At 38.1% G+C, this 19,722-nt stretch overlaps 1 protein-coding gene across 1 annotated transcript in view; it reads left to right on the plus strand.

Annotated features, from left to right (window-relative positions):
* The window catches only part of LOC104865393 (nesprin-1), a 176,103-nt gene that overhangs the window by 106,675 nt on the left and 49,706 nt on the right, over positions 1-19,722 (plus strand). Inside the window, exons 50-54 of the mRNA XM_033763163.1 lie at positions 721-915; positions 4,799-4,924; positions 7,418-7,573; positions 14,373-14,531; positions 16,516-16,682. Coding sequence (XP_033619054.1) covers positions 721-915; positions 4,799-4,924; positions 7,418-7,573; positions 14,373-14,531; positions 16,516-16,682 — 803 coding nt within the window. The remainder of the gene's footprint in view (positions 1-720; positions 916-4,798; positions 4,925-7,417; positions 7,574-14,372; positions 14,532-16,515; positions 16,683-19,722) is intronic.

Consider the following 19,722-nt stretch of genomic DNA (forward strand, 5'->3'; position numbering starts at 1 on the left):
CCTTAAGTGAGAAACTCATAACTTCTCCCTGAATAGACAGTACCTTCTTAATCTGTTTTAACATACCCAAAACGTGCCTTTCTTGCACTCCCTTTTCTACCCTCTTCGGTATGCTTTTCCTGAAAGTCCAGTCTCAACAAGTCACTTCCCTGTTGAATATTCTGCCCATCAACCTCAATGAATTTTACTATTAAAAAATTTTTTTCACGCAAAATGTGGTCTTGCCTCATTTTTGGCATTCATCCCATATTCCAGCCGCTGGACACTCTGTCCTGTTTCCTGAATTCTTCATGATTCTCTTTGTGTAGTGAATGAGCCCACACTCACTCCCTGTAGGAAGGTGTGCTCTTCTCCACCCCGGGGTCTCACTCATCACTTCTTGATCTGGTTGCATTCAAGTGACTTTCAGCCAGACTTTCCCACTGTGAGGAAGCATCTCTGTGACCCCCCATGCTGGGTCAGAGGTCCCTCTGTATTTCCTGAGCATCTGTTTCATAGAGCAGATTTCATTTTGCAGCATGTGACTGTGTTTAACTTGAGAGCAGAAAGGAAGAGTCTATCTGATGTACTCTCCTCATTCATGTGAAGTCTCAGCCCAGCAAATGCTTTCTGGAGGAAAGAGGACATGCTATGCACACTAACATGTAGAGTCGTTTAAAAATACTAACAAGGGAAATGCTGGAGAAAAAGTGAAAAAGTGAAAAAACGGGTTCCTTTCAGTTCAAAGAAAAGGTGTTCCTGCGGCAGCAAGGCAGCTACATCCTGACCGTGGAGGCTAGCAAGCAGCTCCTGCTCTCGGCAGATGGTGCAGCTGAGGCCACCTTGCAGGCAGAACTCACTGAAATCCAAGAGAAGTGGAAATCCGCCAGCCTGCATCTGGAGGAGCAAAAGAAAAAACTGGCCTTCTTGTTGAAAGTAAGTTCAGTTAACAGGGCCTTTTTAAGAGTTGTACTATTTTCTTTCATTGTTTTTCTGCAAATCACATCATACAAGATCATTGAGTAATACCCTGTACTATCTCGATCTTCTGTGTTTTATTGGACCTTGTCCTATCCTGCATGACTGGCAAAGATTCCCAATTTTCAGCACTTAATTTTCTAGGAAAATCCTCCAGCAAAGTAATTTAAACTCTAATACGATGATCCAAGCTATGAATTCTGATTAATGGCCTGTGCTAAGCCTTAGCCGTGTGATTACTTTATAAAGCCAGACAGAAATTCAAAGAGTAAATTCCACTCCTTAACCTAAGACTCTAAAATGGTTTCGAGATTAATATCTTGTATTTTATAGCAGTGAAAATCCAATTTAAAAAGATACTCTATTGGTCTTCGTTTATCCAAACAGGTTTCTGTGTAATAAAATTTTCAGAACTTACATAAAAGCCTTAGTTGGATACAGATTGCATAGTGAGCACTCTGTAAGCTTAAGGAAATTTAGATTTATCCACACCTTGCACAAGGATCCTTTCTCCCTCACGCGCAATGCGTAATTAAATGGGCAGTTTAAAAAGTACATGAGCCCTAAGCTTAGAGAAGTCCAAGTTTAATCTCATAGTGGGATGTAGCGCAGTGGTAGAATGCTCGCTGAACATGCATGAGGCCCTGGGTGCAATGACCAGTGCTGCAAAAAATGAAAAAGAGATGAAACAATCCATGTAACCTTATTAATGCAACCTACCTAAATGTCTATAGAGTAGATATAGTTCCACCTCCTTTATATATTGTGGGGTAACTGACACATATTAAAAACCAAATAAATGATAGTAATTATCATTTTTCATGTTGCCATTATTTATTCATAATCAATGCTTGCATGAGATTATTAAATATGGTTTATCGCTTGTTTGGATGAAAGGTAATACATAACTAAAGTTAATGAAACACATTTTGCTTTTTCTGTGGCTTTAAGTATACACATCCATTGGGTTCATGCTACTGAATTTAATTTAATAATGGATTACCTTCCAGGTAGGAACCACTCAAAAATGCCACTAAGCATCTATCAACCACTATTATTTGCACACAGCACAACTCACCAGTAATATAATATGCCTTATTGGGTTTTTTTGTTCTTCTTGCTGTCAGGAAAGGATATAAAATGTTGTAACTCACTTTGTGGCAAACATGTTAATCATATATTTTTCTTTGTGATGTGATTTTTGGAGATATTCCAAAGACTTATTAAGGCATGATGTCTGAGTCACTGCCTTTGCTTGTCTTGTTTCTCTGTCTGTTCATGTATAAAACATCAACTTTGATAGATGTTTGCAGACCACGACATGAAGTTATTTCCTTATAATTCATGCAGTAAAAAGACTTGATTATAGCTTCACAATCTGAGTTATCTTTGGAAAAGGAAATCCCTAGTCTTCTTTTGTTAGAGTTTATTTTTATTTTTAATATCTTGTTTGTCTAGGCAAGTATGAATCTAAATTTTAATGTTTATACAGCCTCATTTTATTGTCTTTCTCCACAGCTATAATCTTTGTCTATTTTTAGCTCTTAACCTAATACTCTGAGTACACATGCCAAAAATAGTCATCATAATTCCATATCTTGTTCTCCTGCTTCATTAATATCTCTTAATTTTGTCATAAAAACAAGTAGCAGATCTTATCTGTGTTAGCTCTTGACTACATCTTGGTAGATTTCAGGGCATGTGCTGACTTAATGAAGATGTTGTACAGTTTAATCAGGAAAAGGATCTTTTCGTCTATCCTCGCTATGCTGAGCGTTGACAAACTAAAAGTAGCTTGGGAAGACAGAGATATTATACACTGAAGGGAAATGGGAACAAATCTGAAAATAACAGAAGAAAGATGTTGCTTTTTGGATTGGGGGCTTTTGTTTATTTCTTTGGTTCTGTTCATTAGGAAAGGGGGATGTGATCATGTACTCTAGGAAATTCTGTGAAAGGTTTAAAGAAAATTGGTATTTAAGGGCCACATTCTCAGTTCAGTTAGAAAACAAAAGCCACTTTGAGTAGAGAGATTTTACAAAAGGTGGCTGTAATAACAGAAGTTGTGGGTTACTGTGCTAAAAACAAGACATCAGTAGAGTAGGTAGGAAGACTCCAAACAGGAAGTCTGAGACTAAGACTGAGACTCTGTAAAGGAAAATGTAGCACTATTTGAAACTGTGGGCTACTCAGTGATTCGAGCTGTGAGGCCAGCTGCCTTTCTCTGGAGCTTAGTAATTTACCGTGTGCAGAAGATGACCAAGGACTTGGAGACCAGGAATGGACAGTACTGAAATAGGCAGTACTAAAAAAAAGTGAGGCCTGGTTAGTTGAACTTAATTTTCAGTGCCACCAACATTTTAATTTACCGTGTGCAGAAGATGACCAAGGACTTGGAGACCAGGAATGGACAGTACTGAAATAGTCAGTACTGAAAAAAGTGAGGCCTGGTTAGTTAAACTTAATTTTCAGTGCCACCAACATACCAGATCTGAGTTAATTTATAGAGTTTTGCAGAGCCAATCTCCATCATGGTCCCTTTCATTTTCTTTTTAATTTCAAAACAAATACAAGGCATCACCATCACGAGAGTAGATTCAGGTAATAAATGGGGTATAGAGAGTAAAAAATGAAATTTCCCTTACCCTACCATCCACATTCTACTCCCTTCCCCAAAGGTAGCCAGTGTCACCAGTTCCATGTCACCTTTCCAAGCAGAACCACAGGAGGCCTGCTCCTTCCTCCTGAGCATGTGCAGATCCCCATATCCGGGGCGGTCACTCCCTGCTGCTCATCCTGCTGCATTCCCCTGAGCACTTATCACCACTGTGCATACTGGATGAATGTATTTCTTTTATTGCACAGTTGCTCTCTGTTTCCACTTCTTTTGGGAATGAGTTTTCTGTGTTAGACACTTAACCCTTCACTAACCCTTAGCACTGATAAGACAAAGGTGGTCAAAGCCACTGGTGTCACCACTGAGTGTTCCCCCTCTTGTGATCACTCAGACCTACTGGCTCATGCTGCTTGTGTGGTTAGTTGAATCACAGTCAGGGTTACAGTTTTACATTCTAGTCCCTTTGACATATTCATGTATATTTTCATCCTGAAAGAGAGTCTATATTCTTCTCTTTTTTCATGTCCCTGTAACATGGGTGGAAAATGTAGACACTGAGTGTATCTGTGGGTGAGTGAGGCTAGGGAAGAGGCAAAATACTGAACTGGTACACCCACCTGGGCTCATAGATTTGAGGTCCAGTAACATTTTGAAGTAGCCAGGATTTAATGGGCATTGTGTTTGGTGCCTGGACACTCACTGCTTACTTCAATCACCCAGTAATTTCAGAGTTGGTATTGTTTCCATTTTTATAAGGAAAATTGAGATGTAGAGGGTCATATGGTTATTAAAGCCACACAGTTGAACAGTAGCAGAGTTCAATTTGAACTCCTCTTCCTACATCCTGACCATGCTGCCCAGGCGTGAACACACCCTAATATTCACCAGTGTAACTTTAATTCTTTCTCTGGGTATAAAAAAGAGTGTTTTATTCCCACGTTTTAAAAAGTGTTTTTCTGTTTGTTTTTTTCATTTTAGCCGAAAGGAAGGCAGGGAGGGAGGGAGGGAGGGAAAAGAAGGAAGGCAAGGCAAAGCAAGGCAATGAAAGAAAGAAAAGGAAGGAAGGAAGGAAGGAAGGAAGGAAGGAAGGAAGGAAGGAAGGAAGGAGGGAAGGAAGGAAGGAAAGAGGCTAAAGAGAAGGAAGGGAGGGAGGGAGGGAGGAAAGAAGGATAGAAGAAAAGAGAAAAATAAATTCATTCAATTTTTTTTTCTCTTCCATTATAGGACTGGGAAAAATGTGAGAAAGGAGTAGCCGATTCTCTGGAGAAACTAAAAAGTTTCAAAAAGAAGCTTTCCCAGACTCTACCAGATCACCACGAGGAGCTCCACGCAGAGCAAATTCGGTGCAAGGTAAGGGACAGGGTGGAGGCGTCCTCATGATCCATCCATGAGCTTCTGCTGGGACAGTGCCTGTGAAAGAGTAACCCAGCAAGCTCCTGTGGCTACCGGTAGACAGGGTCCTAGAGGAGTACGTTAGAGCAGACAGCTTTTGGGTGAAATTTGCTTTACTGATTCATTGCAGCATAAAACTATAGTTTATGGCTCACCCAGGGGAAGCAAATGAAAATGTAAAACGCAACATAAAAGATATTTAAAACTGAGTAAGAGAGATAAAAGCACACACACTGGGAGTTGTTTTATCAGAAGAGAATAAGAAGAATAAGGATTGACAGACAGGCTGGAGAATCTAGAGATAGTGGCCCTCAGAGGAACATGCCCTGCTCTTCAGCTCTGTCTGCAAAGATAGCAGAAAAAAAAATAGCTGATCTCAGCTATCTCACAGTCACCAAATCCTTCAATTACTCAGGACTCTAGCTACCTAAAGATTGTAATCAATACGTCAAAGCATAGTTGGAAGCAAATCAGTGCTAACACTGACCACTCCCTGCATTCTGAAGTCAGGAAGCCCAAATTGATTTAGTAGCTGTAGGATTTATTGTGTTCACACCTGTGAAGCCAAGTAGAGACCTGACCAGCAGTCAGGTGAGCCGTACACCACTTGTATTGAAAGTACCTTTATAAATGGTTTCTTTCATATTGTATGTGTCTTTGTAGTCCCTAATCATTTGCAAGTTACTACTCTAGGGTAATTCTTGTTAAAATTGTATATATACTTCAATTACTTGGATTTTAACCAGAAGTTCTGTGCTTCACTTTGACTAAGAAGTTATAAGCATTTAAAACAGATGCATTGTTAGCATAAGTCTAGAAATCGTGAAAAGTATAGCTAAAGAATTTTGCCTTCAATACTAAAATTCAAAGATATTCTTTGAAACTTGAAAAGACAGAGTTAGGAAAAATAAAAAGGGACATACAATGTATCATGGGTGGGGAGTGAAATTTTATTTTGAGGTATTACATTAAGAAGTATGTGAAGGTCATGAAGGTTCAAACATTGATTTTAGCCTATGACTGTCAATTTAGAAGAAAAAAAAATTAGAAAAAATTCTAGTAAGTAGGAAGGGGCATTTATCAGACTCCTCCTTGGTGCCAGTAACTGTACCAGTGTTATTTCAGTGGATGGCACTCATACAAGCCCACGAGGACTTTCGTTTATATTCCTTGTGCAGATGAGAAGACTGAAGCATCTAGAAGTTTAATAACTTTTCAGAGTTAACAACTGTCAGTGTTGTCTGAATTTAAGGTTTGTATTTTAGCCATACCCACTTACCTAGTGAACAGTCTGAACCAGCTGGTTTCTGTTAATAGAGTTTTTATGTCTTTTTGAATCCTATACAACAAAACTGATGTTTGAGCTGGGGGAAAGAATTTAGTAAAATAATAAGAAACTCTCTACATTGGTGTAGTGATTGAATATGTCTAAACTATAAACAGAAACATTGCATATTTAATCCACCTGGAGAGTTCAGTCTTTCAGCCAGAAACTGTAAGCATGGGACCTCATTTTTCATGTCCCAGAATACTTCCCAATTACCCTGTTTTTTAGTTCTTAGATTAAAAGAAGGCATTTCCATCTAGGTTTGTGCCGCTCTTCTCCAAACCACCCTTATCAGCAAAACAAAGTAATTACCTAGGAAATTCAGGCTAAAGCCTCGTTTGCCTAAATTGCCTGCAAAGTTAGCCTCAAACAGTGCCTTTAATTACTTTTGCCTTTGGAAATTTGTCTCCTGTGTGAAGAGACAAAAGGAGACAGAATAAACCCTGTGAAATTCTCTATTCATATACTAAATTAGCTGGAATCTAAAAACAACAGTTGGCAGAGAATAGGAGCTACACAAATTGCAAAACTGGTCAGAGCATTGTAAAAACTAATGTCATTTCATTCAAATATTGTTACAAGTTTTTTTTGCTTAAATCAGTCTCCATACAAAATATTTTTTCAGTAACTGAAATCTCTGTGCACAAAATATATGTGGCCAATTATTTTAAATTTAATATTAATAGTACTAAATTTCCACCATTACATGTATATATCACCAAATGTAACAACTCAGCATTTGAAAATGAAAGTTAAATTTAGATTTTTCTTTAAAATATTTCATTACTGTAATTAGTAACTCCAAACAAAAAGAAAAGATAGGCTTAAAGTAAAGATCATTGCAGTAATGAAATTTTAGTTTAAGAAAAACCACGACAGTGAGATCAATGTGATGATAAGCAAGTTGTAGGGAGATTCTGCAAGCAGCCCTAGTATTTTGCTAGAAGAATTTGGCACTTATCAGATTAGATGGGAAGCAAATGAAGTAGATACCAAGATGGGTGTTCAGATAGAGTGTGATGGAAAGTGAATTTTATTAAGAGGGGCTTTCAAAGACTCCTGTGAAATTGATGACAATGGATGTGCATGGAGAATCTGGATTTTTTTTTTTTATTTGAATGTAGGAATTAGAAAATGCAGTTGGGAGGTGGACAGACGACTTGACCGAGCTCACGTTGCTGAGGGGCTCCCTTGCTGCCTACATCAGTGCTGATGACATTTCCATCCTCAACGAACGCATAGAGCTTCTGCAGAGGCAGTGGGAAGAACTGTGCCACCAGGTAAGACAAGTTCTGAGCCTGGAAATACTCATCAGGAGGGAAAACTGGGACATGACTGACTCTTTGTCTCCGGGAGTTTAACTCACACCTAAATAGATGCACCCCGTAACTCGTACTTCCTTTGTGGGCAAAGGAAGAACCCCGGGGTTATTGCCAAAGTATTTCAGATTAAGACACCTATACCTTAACATTGTATTTTGGATGCAGTCACACTGGATTCTCTTCCTTTCTCTTTCACTAGCTGGCGTAATATTTTTAAGAGGAAGCACAATGATGTGTCTCACAGTTGTTATTTTTTGCAAGGTAGATAATGGTGGTGTTTTCTATAAACATGCAAAGAAACATTGTTTAATTTGAAGTTTGCCAGCTGGTTTTGAATGTGGAAAATTTATCGTTACTCTTGACTTACTGTACTTGTTTCCCAGTGATTCATAAGTGTACAGTGTTGTTAGTCATACCTTATTGATATATTAAGTATCTTTCTGCACAATACTTTGGAGGAGATCCCACGTCAGGCTTTTAGTATTCTAAAGTTACTAAAGATTACGTACCCTATCCTTTGGGGCAATGACTTATGAAAAGGAAAATCCTTATAACAATATTTGAATGAGTTGCCATTAATTTTTGCAAGTTTTGACCAGTTTTGCACTTTGTGTAGCTCTTATTTTCTGCCAACTGTTGTTTTCAGATTTCAGATAATTTAGTGAGCAAAGAGAATCTCAAAGGGTTTATTTCCTCTCTCTTTGTCTCTTCACGTAGGAGACAACTTTCCAAAGGCAAACTTGAAACGGAAATGTTAGTGGAAAGGTAATGAGAAGGCTTTGTAGACAAACAGTAGTATCAAATAGGAGTACATTACATAAAATGAAAACATAGCCATATAATGAATAATTTTATAATTTTATAAAGGAAAGATCTTATCACAATATGTAAGTGGAAGATATTCAGTAGGTATACATAATGGCAAATCATCACAACATTGTTCCCTTACCTTGTGAGCTGTTCATCCAGCTTGCTTAATTTTGAGAAGAGTCCAACACTACTTAGTGTCTTAATAATTTCCAGCATATTAGGTGAAATGAAATTAGCCAAGATCCATTTCTATAGCTAATTGGTGCCCACAAAGGATTTAGAGAGGTTGCACTTCAGAACTCGGCTCCTATTTCCTTGACAAACCTGCAGGACTGTCCTCACTTAGGACCCTGAGGATGCTGCCTTTCCTGCCTGGGACGGCTACCTCCTCCCTTCTGAGTTCCTGACCAATTTTCTTTCACATCCCACAACCTCCTGCTTTTGAAATGCTAGGCTCACAGTATTTTCTTGATCCTGAGAATTCCCATGTCCTTTCCAGTCTGTGCCATCATTGTTATTTTGTAAACGTTTGTGATATGACTCCAAGAATGAGTCCATTCAGATACAGAGACCATTTCCCTGTATGGCCAGTGCCTAGAACAAATAAGTGCTTATTTTGTGTTGTTAATCATTACACCACAACGTCAATTTTGTGCCTTTATATTTATGTTCCTCTAAGGATAAAACAGTAAAAATACTTTTACCATTTTAGAAGTTAAGAAGAGTATGGTTATTAAATTACTCTAATCCAAGAGAACTGTTGCTGTATAACAGTGTCATGAAAGTATTCTTATTACTAATTCTTACATATATGTTGTAAGATTGCCTAGTAGAGTACATTAGATATATCTAGGCAATGGTCTGTTTGAAAATGCATTTTGGAAGTTGCAGTTGATAATATAATACGCTGTGAAGAAATTAATACCTCACACCTATGAATAGACTCAACATAAAGAACAGGAAGCTGATATAATATACAGTGTTTCTAGAACAGTTCATAAAATCTAAGTGGCCTAAGGCGAGAAGCTAAGGCATCTCGTACTATTTCAGATACCATTTCAGTGTATGGTAAATTATTTAAACTAGTGAGAGCCACGGTTTGCTGAGGTACCCAGCTATAATTTTTAAGGAGAGTCATAGACAAGTGTCTAGTTTTTTAGTTGTTTCCGGTGGACTTGAGTCAAGTATGAAACCACAACAGGAAATGAACCTGTCTCACTCTAAAAGTCAACACTTTAGTTGAACACAGCATTATCCCTGCAAAGGAGCAAGTAATCCATTCCATTCCTCACAAAGCAGCTGGTAAGAAGTCTGGAGTTGCTGGCGCTGCAGTGAGAACGAGGCAGGCAGGCTGTAAGTACGTGTCTCAAGGGGAGAATAAATGCGTCAAAGGATCCTGTGTTCAAATAAACTCCCAGGGGCTTGCTGTGCCTGCGGACAGCCAGGGGTTATGCTTGCTTTTGTTTGTTTTGATTAATCAAACTGTGTGTATAACATCTCTGCAATTGCTTGTTGTTTGGGGTTGTTTTTCCAAGTGTCGTGGCAAAACTGTTTGAGGTATAAAAGGATGTACTTCCTGTGCAGCTGTCTCAAACTTTGCAGATTTGTGCCCTTAAGAGAATATAAATTTGCGCTGAGCCTGCCTGATAAGTAATTTGAGGGTTTTGACTGAATTCAAAGAATATATATGTGTATGTGTGTGTGTATGTGGCCTAAATATTAGATGTATAAATAAAAACAAACAATACATCCTCCTTATGAATTTTTTTAAATAGTTTGTGGGCTAGGTTTGTATCCAAAGCCTGTAGTCTACTTGTTCATCCTTTCAGTTATATCTAGACAGTAAGAAAATGAAAGCAAAACTTTCATGGTGAGTTCAGGACTAAAAAGATATTTTCAAGTTGCTTGCTGGAGGTACTGAATACATGAGTGCCAAAGAGGAAAAAATTATGCATAAAAATAAAACAAACGAAAGCAGCACAGTCACATCTTCATTGGGGACCAACCCCTTTCTCCAGTGCTTTTCCTTGTCTGTGTCAGTATATAGGACAAGGCCTGGCACATAGAAGGACATAAACACAATGAACATTTGTGTAATGAGTTTGGGGAAAAACATGAGCTTCATTTGCAAGCGAGACTGGAGCTTAGAGAAGATGAATAATCTCACCTTAGTGCTGTCATCGCTAAGTGACAGAGACTGGCTTGAACCTCAACTGCATCGTAACATATACTGTTTTTTCCAGTACCCAGGATCAAACTCAGGACCCTGTGCTTGCAAGGCAGGCATGGTGCCACTGAGCTAAATCCCCAGCCCTGCTATTGTCACCATATTTGATTAAAATGTTATATTCAACCTGTATCAAAGACTTGAGCTTTGCTAGGCGTATCTTTTACTGACTAAAAACAGATGCCTCAAATTTGTCTCTCTCCTTGGGTCTGGAGCAGGAATAATAATATCTGCCTCTCACAGTAATAGATAATATCTTGTATTGTGTAGTCCTCCTCCCTGCAAACATTGGTGAGAGTGGGCCTAGCATTGATTTTTGGATTCCAGTCAACATTTGGGGGAAACTGCTCAGAGCCAGACAGATTCATCTGAGGTCTTACCGGCAGGTGTTTCTAGCCTGTTCATGGAAAACAGTTGCCAAGGTGAAAATACTGTTTCCTCTTACAATACCCAAAACTAGAATTTTTTTTAACTCTTTCCTCTTATAGTACCCAAAACTGGAAGCCAAAGCCTGGTGCTGGTGCTCTGTGATTAAAAGCAAAAATTCTCATCCACCAGAAAGTTCACAATCTTAGCATTCCAGCAGATTAGAGTCACTCTAGTCTGAGTCAGAGAGGAAAGGGGTGTAAATCATCCTGCTCTTCAACACCATCTGGAGGAGAGCTTACAGTAGGTCAAATGTGTTTACAGAACTGTTTTTTAACCTGTGTTTCCCGAACTTTCTCTATTTGGTCAGTCCCTACCTTAGGTGAGTTTACTGCTCTTTGACAGTTACATATTATTTTGCCTCAAAGAAAATTGCATGGTAAACTGAATAATGTCAATGGAAAAATACGTGATGGACTCATCAGTGACACCTGATCCAAAGGATTTTTTTATCTTAAAGGATTATATCAAAGGAATGAATTTTTAATGGCAATATTTCACAAACTGTAGTAGATTATGGGGCTCGCTATATGGACAGCTCAAACTTCTAAGACTGGTCATTGGAAAGATAACCAGAATCATAGGTAATTCCCAACTGTTTTCTCAGATATAGAATCATGAACGTTTGGGATTGCATGGAACTGTAAATATTATCTGCCTAATTATTAACAGAGCCAACCCTAAGTAGGATCAATAGCCAGAAAGTATATAGCATCTTTAAAATGTTTACATCTAAAAAAGGATATGCATTTAAAGTACATCAAAAATAAATGAGTTGATAGATTAAGAAATATATGCTTTAAAGTAAAATGTAGCAAAATATTAACAATTTTAGATTCTAGGGCATATGGCCTTGATTAGCACACGATTCTTTGAATTTTTATTGGTTTTGAAATTTTTCATTATAGAATGTTGAGAAGAGACAGGCAGTCTAGAGGTGTGTATTTAATGCTGTGGAACAAACAGCAGAATGTAGGTAGCATTAATAGATCTGTGTGGAAGGCCATGTCCAAACCATCTTATCACTCACCATGTTTTGTTTGTCATGGCATAGTTTACTCCACCGGAAATATTACTTGTCAACTCCACCACCATTGCAGAAGCAAGAGTATTATTATGGAGTCTGAGTTTGAGAAAGGATCATTAGTCCTAGATATAAAGAAGCAAACCCACTGTCTATGCTGTACAAACCAACACTTCAAACTCAATAATAAAAAAAAAAACTCATTTTTTAAAATGAAGGAAAGGAATGAACTTAATAGTAAGAAGCAAACCCACTGTCTATGCTGTACAAACCAACACTTCAAACTCAATAATAAAAAAAAAATTCATTTTTTAAAATGAAGGAAAGGAATGAACTTAATATATTCTACAAAGAAAATATATGAGGTGTGATTAAAAAACATCTACACTGTTGAAAAACTTAATATAGTAAAAGTCACATTGCCAGTGTTCCCCTTCCCTTGCTACAAACAACCTACTCTTTCATTCTTGCCACTTTCTGAAGCTGTTCTTGAAGACTTCTTTCCTGATTGTCTTTAGTTGTGCTCTTATGACTGAGTTGGTGCCTTGAATTGATGCAAAACATTTACTTTTCCTGGTCATTTTGATCTTGCGGAGAGATAAATGTTCTATGGTGCCCGATCCAGTGTATAGATGGGTGAGAACACACCATGATTTTCTCCCAAACCTGCTTTTCTATTGACTGGCACTCAACAGTGGCATTTGCCATACTTCTGATCACACCACATGAAGACATGAAAGAGAATTTCCAGAGCTACTGCAGAAAGTGACAGAAATGTTAGGGTAAATACGTTTGAAGTGAGGAGTACTTTGAGGGGAATTGATGACAATGTATGTTTTGCTGTCATCATGTTTTTGAATTTAAACATTTACCTTATATTTTGATCATGCCTTGTACAAATGTTCAAGAAATATATGAGATGATTGTCAACACTATGAGTTGTTAGGAAAGTGCAAATCAGAACCACAGTGAGAAAGCACTGTACTCCCACTAGCATGGCTATAATAAAAAAGATGGGTAAGAGTAAGTATAGATAAGGGTGTAGAAAAATGGAATGGTAATGCTGGTGAGAATGTAAAATGGTGCAGCTACTGTGGAAAAGATCTGCGATGTTACTATATTATATTATATTATATTATATTATATATATTTCTAGTTATATTCCTAGGTATGTATCTTAAGAGAAATGAAAACATCCGCACAAACGCTCGTGCCTGAACATTTGTAACAGCATTATTCGTAGTAGAGAAAAAAATGGAATTGACTCAGAAGTCCATGATCAGAAGAGTGGATAAATAAAACTCTCTATAACCATACAATGGAACGTATTCAGCAACAAACATGGGGAAACTACTGACACATGCTGCAGCACGGATGAACCTTTCAAACATGCTAAGTGAAAGAAGCCAGTCAGAAAGGGTCACATACCACGTGGTTCCACTTATATTAAATGGCCAGAATATGCAAATGCTACAGGCAAGGACTAGGAGATAGAAAGGGAGAGAATAGAAAGACTGGTGAAGACTACGGGGTTATTTTCTGCAGTGGGCAGGGAGTAAAACTTTTCTGAAATTGACTCGGGATGGTTGTGCACCTCAGTTGTTGTACCAAAAACCAGTGATATGCATGTGTTTAGCAGAAATTCTGGGTCAATAATGTTATGTCAAAAACGAAGGAAAAGAAACAAAATTAAATAAAATTTTTTAAATGAGGAGTAGCAAAACAAAGGAACTCTTCCACAGTTAATTCATCTAGAGAGACTGAATCAGGAAGCACAATATCACCTTCAGGCTGCTCTCCTGCTGCTCTAGACACCTTGAAGCTTAATTAATTCTCCTTCTTTCCTTCCTCTTCCCCTTCCCTCCCTACTTATATTTTTATTTTCTTTTTCCCTTTCTTCTTTCTCCTTTTTTCTGCCTTCCTGTCCCTCACATTTTCCTAGTCTTCTCAGTTTCTCCCCTCTGTTTTAGTCCTAGTACGCTCACGGGTCATGTGTCAGATCCAAGCTAAACCGATTGTTTTGTGGAGTTGGATTTTTCAGAACCTTCAACAAATGGATGTGCAAGTGGATCTTCAGAAAATAAACAAGGGTTCAATATCTCCTACTTGCAAATGTTGGCAAGTTCTGTATTTCAGGCAGCAGTGGCCTACGGGGAGGCACAATCATTGCTCATTTGAATCCACCCAGCACTGGTTAGCACTATTATCCTGGGAGTGTAAGGTTCTCTGTTGTTATCCTTTTGCACATTCTCCCACTTTAAACCTTCCAGGTTTCCTTAAGGCGGCAGCAAGTAGGTGAAAGACTGAATGAATGGGCAGTGTTCAGTGAGAAGAACAAGGAGCTCTGTGAGTGGTTGACTCAGATGGAAAGCAAAGTTTCTCAGAATGGAGACATTCTCATTGAGGAGATGATCGAGAAGCTCAAGAAGGTGGGTGTGCCTGGCTGCATCTTTTCAACATGTGCAAAAGGTGGCTTTACAATTACTTCTTGTCAAAGGAACACTGTATTTTTATTTTATCTTTTTAGCGTGAAATAGACTTGCATAAGAAGGCCTACTTTATATGCAAAATATATAGAATACTTTACATTTGTGATGAAAGAGATGATCTGATATTTATGCAACAGAAACCATTTATGTGCATTCATTTTCTATTATTTTGTTTTTCTATTTTGGTTTTTAGAGACAAAAAAAATCACTAGAGAGGAGCTAAAAGGAAAATATTCTTAGGGTAAATTAAATGGAAAATTTCTCTATAAAACACGGCCCATACTGTATCAATAGTAATGAAGACTTTCTGAGAATTTTGACTTCTTGTTAGATTTTAGTTAAATATGTATTTAAAAGTTTATACATTTCTTTGGATCCAGATATCTTTCATATTTATATAGGACTGATGAAATTGAGTAGCACTTTGAAATGTTTAGATACTTCAGGTAAAGTTTCCACATTATTTTTTAACAAATAATCATTTCAGTATTAGTTTAGTTTGTTTCAGGTTGGTACATATCACTATCTGATATACAATGTGCTTTTCATATTTACTTCCTTGTCATCTATGTGGAAGGGAAGCCCATGGGGCAGCAAGCCCCACTTGAAGCCTGGACTTTGTTTTTTTCACCAGATCCCTGCACCTAGAGCAGTGCCCAACTTCTCATAAGAACTCAGAACTTCTAGAAAGGGAATAGCTGGGTCAAAGCTATTGCACTTCTAGGCACCTTCCCAACGGAGTTAAAGTCATCATGTAACACTGACACACGCGTACCAATGTTTACAGTGGCACAGCTCACATTAGCTAAACCGTAGAAGCCACCCATATAGCCATCAACAGATGAATGTATAAAGAAAATGTGATATTTACACACAGTGGAGTACTACTCTTCCAAAAAGATAAACTTGAGCCATTTGTAGGAAGACAGATGCTACTTGAAACCATAATGTTAAGTATAATAAATCAGACACAGTTTTAAATATTGCATAGTTTCTCTTATACGAGAAACCTAATTTATAAGTAAAAAGCAAAATAAAAGGCAATAGGAAATAGATCTTTCTCACATAGGAAGGGGATCAAGAGACAAGGGAAGGGAAGAAGGAGGGAAGAAAGGCTATGAAACAAGGAATTCAGATGTGTTATGTACTAAATCCACACATGGAATGTAAGCATTTTGTACTACAAACATGTACTGATAAAAAATTAAAAAGAACTCCAAATTCAGTTCCTATCTATTGAGTGAGTGGTTGAATTGTGGTCTTATTAATTCTGAAGAGAAATAGAAATGATTATACCACAAGCCTTTTGTCAACTATTTCTATGAGGATTTATTCTAAATATAGCATAAGGTTAGTGATCAAGCAATAAAATATAATTTCCAACTATTAAATCTGTCAAGATTTATTCTTTGTCTCTATGCATTTTTATTGTTTTTAATGTCATGTTAAGTACATGAAAAGCACCTCCACATCCCTTCGAGAATATCTATATAAAAAAAATTAATCCAAGTTGGGTGTGGTGGTACACACCTGTAATTCCATCACTCTGGGAGGACGAGGTGGGAGGATTGCAAGTTTGAGCCCAGCCTAGGCAAGTTAATAACTTTAAAAGACTCTCAAAATTTAAAGTTGAGGGGAGGCTGGAGATGAAGCTCAGTGTGAAGGTCATAGGTTCAATCCCCAGTATCACAATCGATCAATCAATAAACTTTAAAAAATGTAATCGTGATTAAATGCATACATACTGAAAATAACAGATACATACTACCAATTCTTGCGCACATGGACTGATGCTCACATGCGTTTCTCATTCCCAAGCTGCTTCCATCCAGTAGAAAACTATAATTGCCATGTTTCTAGAGAAGTTGAATGAATGCATTAAGAATATGCTTTCTGACCTCTGTGATTGCTATTTATTATGCAGGATTACCAAGAGGAAATTGCTGTTGCCCAAGAGAACAAAATACAACTCCAGCAAATGGGAGAACGACTTGCCAAAGCCAGCCATGAAAGTAAAGCATCCGAGATTGAGTACAAGCTAGGAAAGGTCAACGACCGCTGGCAGCACCTGCTAGATCTCATCGCAGCCAGGTAAAAAGAAACCCTTCTCAGTAGAACCCTTGCACGCAGAACTTTAAATCCTTTTCAGCCCCCGCCTTTCATTTTAGCCAAAAATAGCAGACAATTGCTCTCGTCCTTCCTGTATTATCCCGCCATTTTGAAAAATGTTCATGCTGTTCTCATACAGGGCACTTTCATTAACTTCAAAATTCCTCCTGGTTTGTAAATCTAATGTTGCTTGCATGTAGCTCAGAGGGAAAGAGTCATGTCCAAACAATACCCATTCTCAAGAGAAAGCTCTTTATCTCAGGATTTCATGGAAATGGAGCCCCTATGGGGAGGAAGGAAAAAAATGCTTGTCTGCCATAGCAAACAGAAAATGAAAAATAAAAGTGGCATCACATCCTGTTATACTTTTGGTTAGCAGGTGTGAGAGTAAAGCTGATAATTGCCACTCAACTTAGTTATAAAAATAGGCAGCTTCATTATCGTATTTTGTGATTGGCCTTAAAAGTCACTATAGAATTGTGTCATATCTGAGAGGCAGGTTACAGTCAGTCCCTATTGCAAAAGGCAGTATGAATAAAAGGGATGACAGTCAAGATAAAAAAGATATGAGGGTCTATGAGCAATATAGATTCTAGTAGGATCGAGTGATGCACTTGTATTTGCTATCTTAATGTAGGGAATAATGTAGGTAGATGCTGGCTTGTAGGTGAATTTTGTTTCATGTTGGAAGGCAGGTTCCATGAGATCGGCCAGCCTCATCCATATTATTCATTGTGTTACATAAGCACAAGTGCCTGGGCTGGCAATGTGACTTAGTAGGATGCTTATCTAGCATTTGCAAGGCCCTGGGTTTAATCTCCAGCTCTGGAAAACAATTACTAAATATAATATGGAGTCAACAAGTATTTCTAGGAATGAATGAATTAATTCTCTAATATTGATGTAGATATTCATCATCATGTCTGTTAAGAGAGTTGGAATGTTACCAGTGCTCCTGATTTACAGTCATATGGAGGTCACCCCACAATATGCTTTCTAAATCAGGATCACTTTCCTTAGCTGTGCTGTGCACGTGAAATAGTGCCCTTTGTACATATGGCACTGCAATTCTGATGCCAAATTTGAAAACACTGTTTTCTTCTACAAGGAAGTCATCAAAGAGTGTCTAACTCAAGTTGATATGATAATTTCTCTCAATGATAAAGAAACAAAAATGGAATGAATGTTTCTCAATTTTTAAAAGGTTTAACAACAGTACTGTACCAGCATTTCTTGCATCTTTACTTTGTGCCAAGGGCTACCTTGCAGGCTTCACATACATCTTCTCACACACTCACAGTGCCCTCTGAAGTGGGCATTATCACTGCACCCATGTTGCCAGTGCAGAAGTGGAGGTTCAAGCTTGTCCACGGTCACATATGTGGTCAGTGGCATAGTTTTATGACTCTGAAACCTAAGGTGTGGAAAACCACATACCCCTGCCTGGCAAATCTGTGGCTTCCTTTTCCTGGTTAGAGAGAATGCAGTTCAATGAAAGTTACGCTCTGTGAATTTCCCAGTTCTCTGTCTGTAGGATACTCACCACCCAACAGCAACTGCTGGACTCTGAGAATGCAGAAAGCTAGAGGCCCTTTCCCCAAGTAGCCATGTGGAAATGCAGGCTTGCAAAAAGTAGAGTAGAGTAAACCAGGGAGCCCAGTGCTCTGATACATAGAAAGATGAAACATGTATCTCAGCTGAAATTATTCAATGGTTCAGACATGCGAAGGTTTAGAATCCCAAAGCTATGCTCAGCCCCACATCTCAGTCACTAAAATGATAACAAATTCGTATTTCAGAGGGAGAAATTGAAGCCTCTTCTGCTATAAATATCTTTTTCTAGCAAGATCTCCCACTTAGTAAATACCCTCTGGATTTTTTTGGCAGATTCCGACTCATGAACTGACTTGCATGTCTATTCAATCCAGTTAAACTCATTGCATTTCCTTTACAGTTTAAGTGACTCAGTGGTATGGAGAATGGGGATGAGCTATGTCAATGGCTTGGTGCAGTCCCAGCTATTAGCCAACATTACACAGGACTGTGGCACTTTTTCCTCAAAATTGTGCATATTGATAACAAGTCCATGTGGCTTTTCAAGTGAGAATTTCCTAGATGTTACAGACTTTCTAAAAAGGCATATTAATAACATTAAATCAGTAACATATTTATAAGGTACACATGCTTTCCATTGTAGTCACTTAGATGCTCATCTATGTGCCAATTTTTGTAGAGCCCTACCAAACAAGTACAATTCCACTTCTTATTTCTCCTTCAGAATTAGATCAAATAACATACCAATCATTCACTTGCCTTGTTATTTAACACCACACTGGATTCATTGTTTCTCTTTTGGCTTCTCCCGAGAGACACTTGCCACCGCATTTGCTTTCCCTTTCCTTGTTTACTAGGATAGAGGCTGCACAAACTCTCCCGCACCTGTCTACAACTATGAACTGGCAGCTGAAATACTACTGGTTCAGTCTCCTCCAGGACTCTCCCTTCTTCCAACTCCTGCCACACTGATTCATTAACACAGAACATAGCCTGGTATATGTCTTTGCATATTTTTTAATTTATTATCTGCTTAGTGAGAAAATTTGGAAACTCTTAAAAACACACACACAAAGTGAACTGGAACCCACCAAGCGAATATTTTGAAAAAATATCTTAAAATGAACATGTTATGTTCATCACTTACATCATTTTTTTCTTTTCCTTTATCTTCCTTCTTTATTTTTTTACTCTTCTTTTCTTTTCTCTTTTCTTGCTTATTTTTTTCTTTTTTGAGACAGGGGTCTTGCTACATAGCCAGGCTGTCCTTGAACTCATGGTCTTCTGCCCTCAGCTTCACATGCACTAGGATTACTTACATCATTATTTTTAACAGGACAAAAGTTTCGAGTACATAAAGGGGAGACTAATATATCATCATCATTGTTCATATTGAAATACTCTGTCTAAAGGTACAGACCAAGTCCTTTCCCACAGCCTATCTTCTCCCTCCCCGCTTTCCAAGCAA

This window comes from Fukomys damarensis, unplaced genomic scaffold (genome assembly GCF_012274545.1).
Source record: "Fukomys damarensis isolate Sample0158 unplaced genomic scaffold, DMR_v1.0_HiC HiC_scaffold_14, whole genome shotgun sequence".
Taxonomy (NCBI): Eukaryota; Metazoa; Chordata; class Mammalia; order Rodentia; family Bathyergidae; genus Fukomys; species Fukomys damarensis.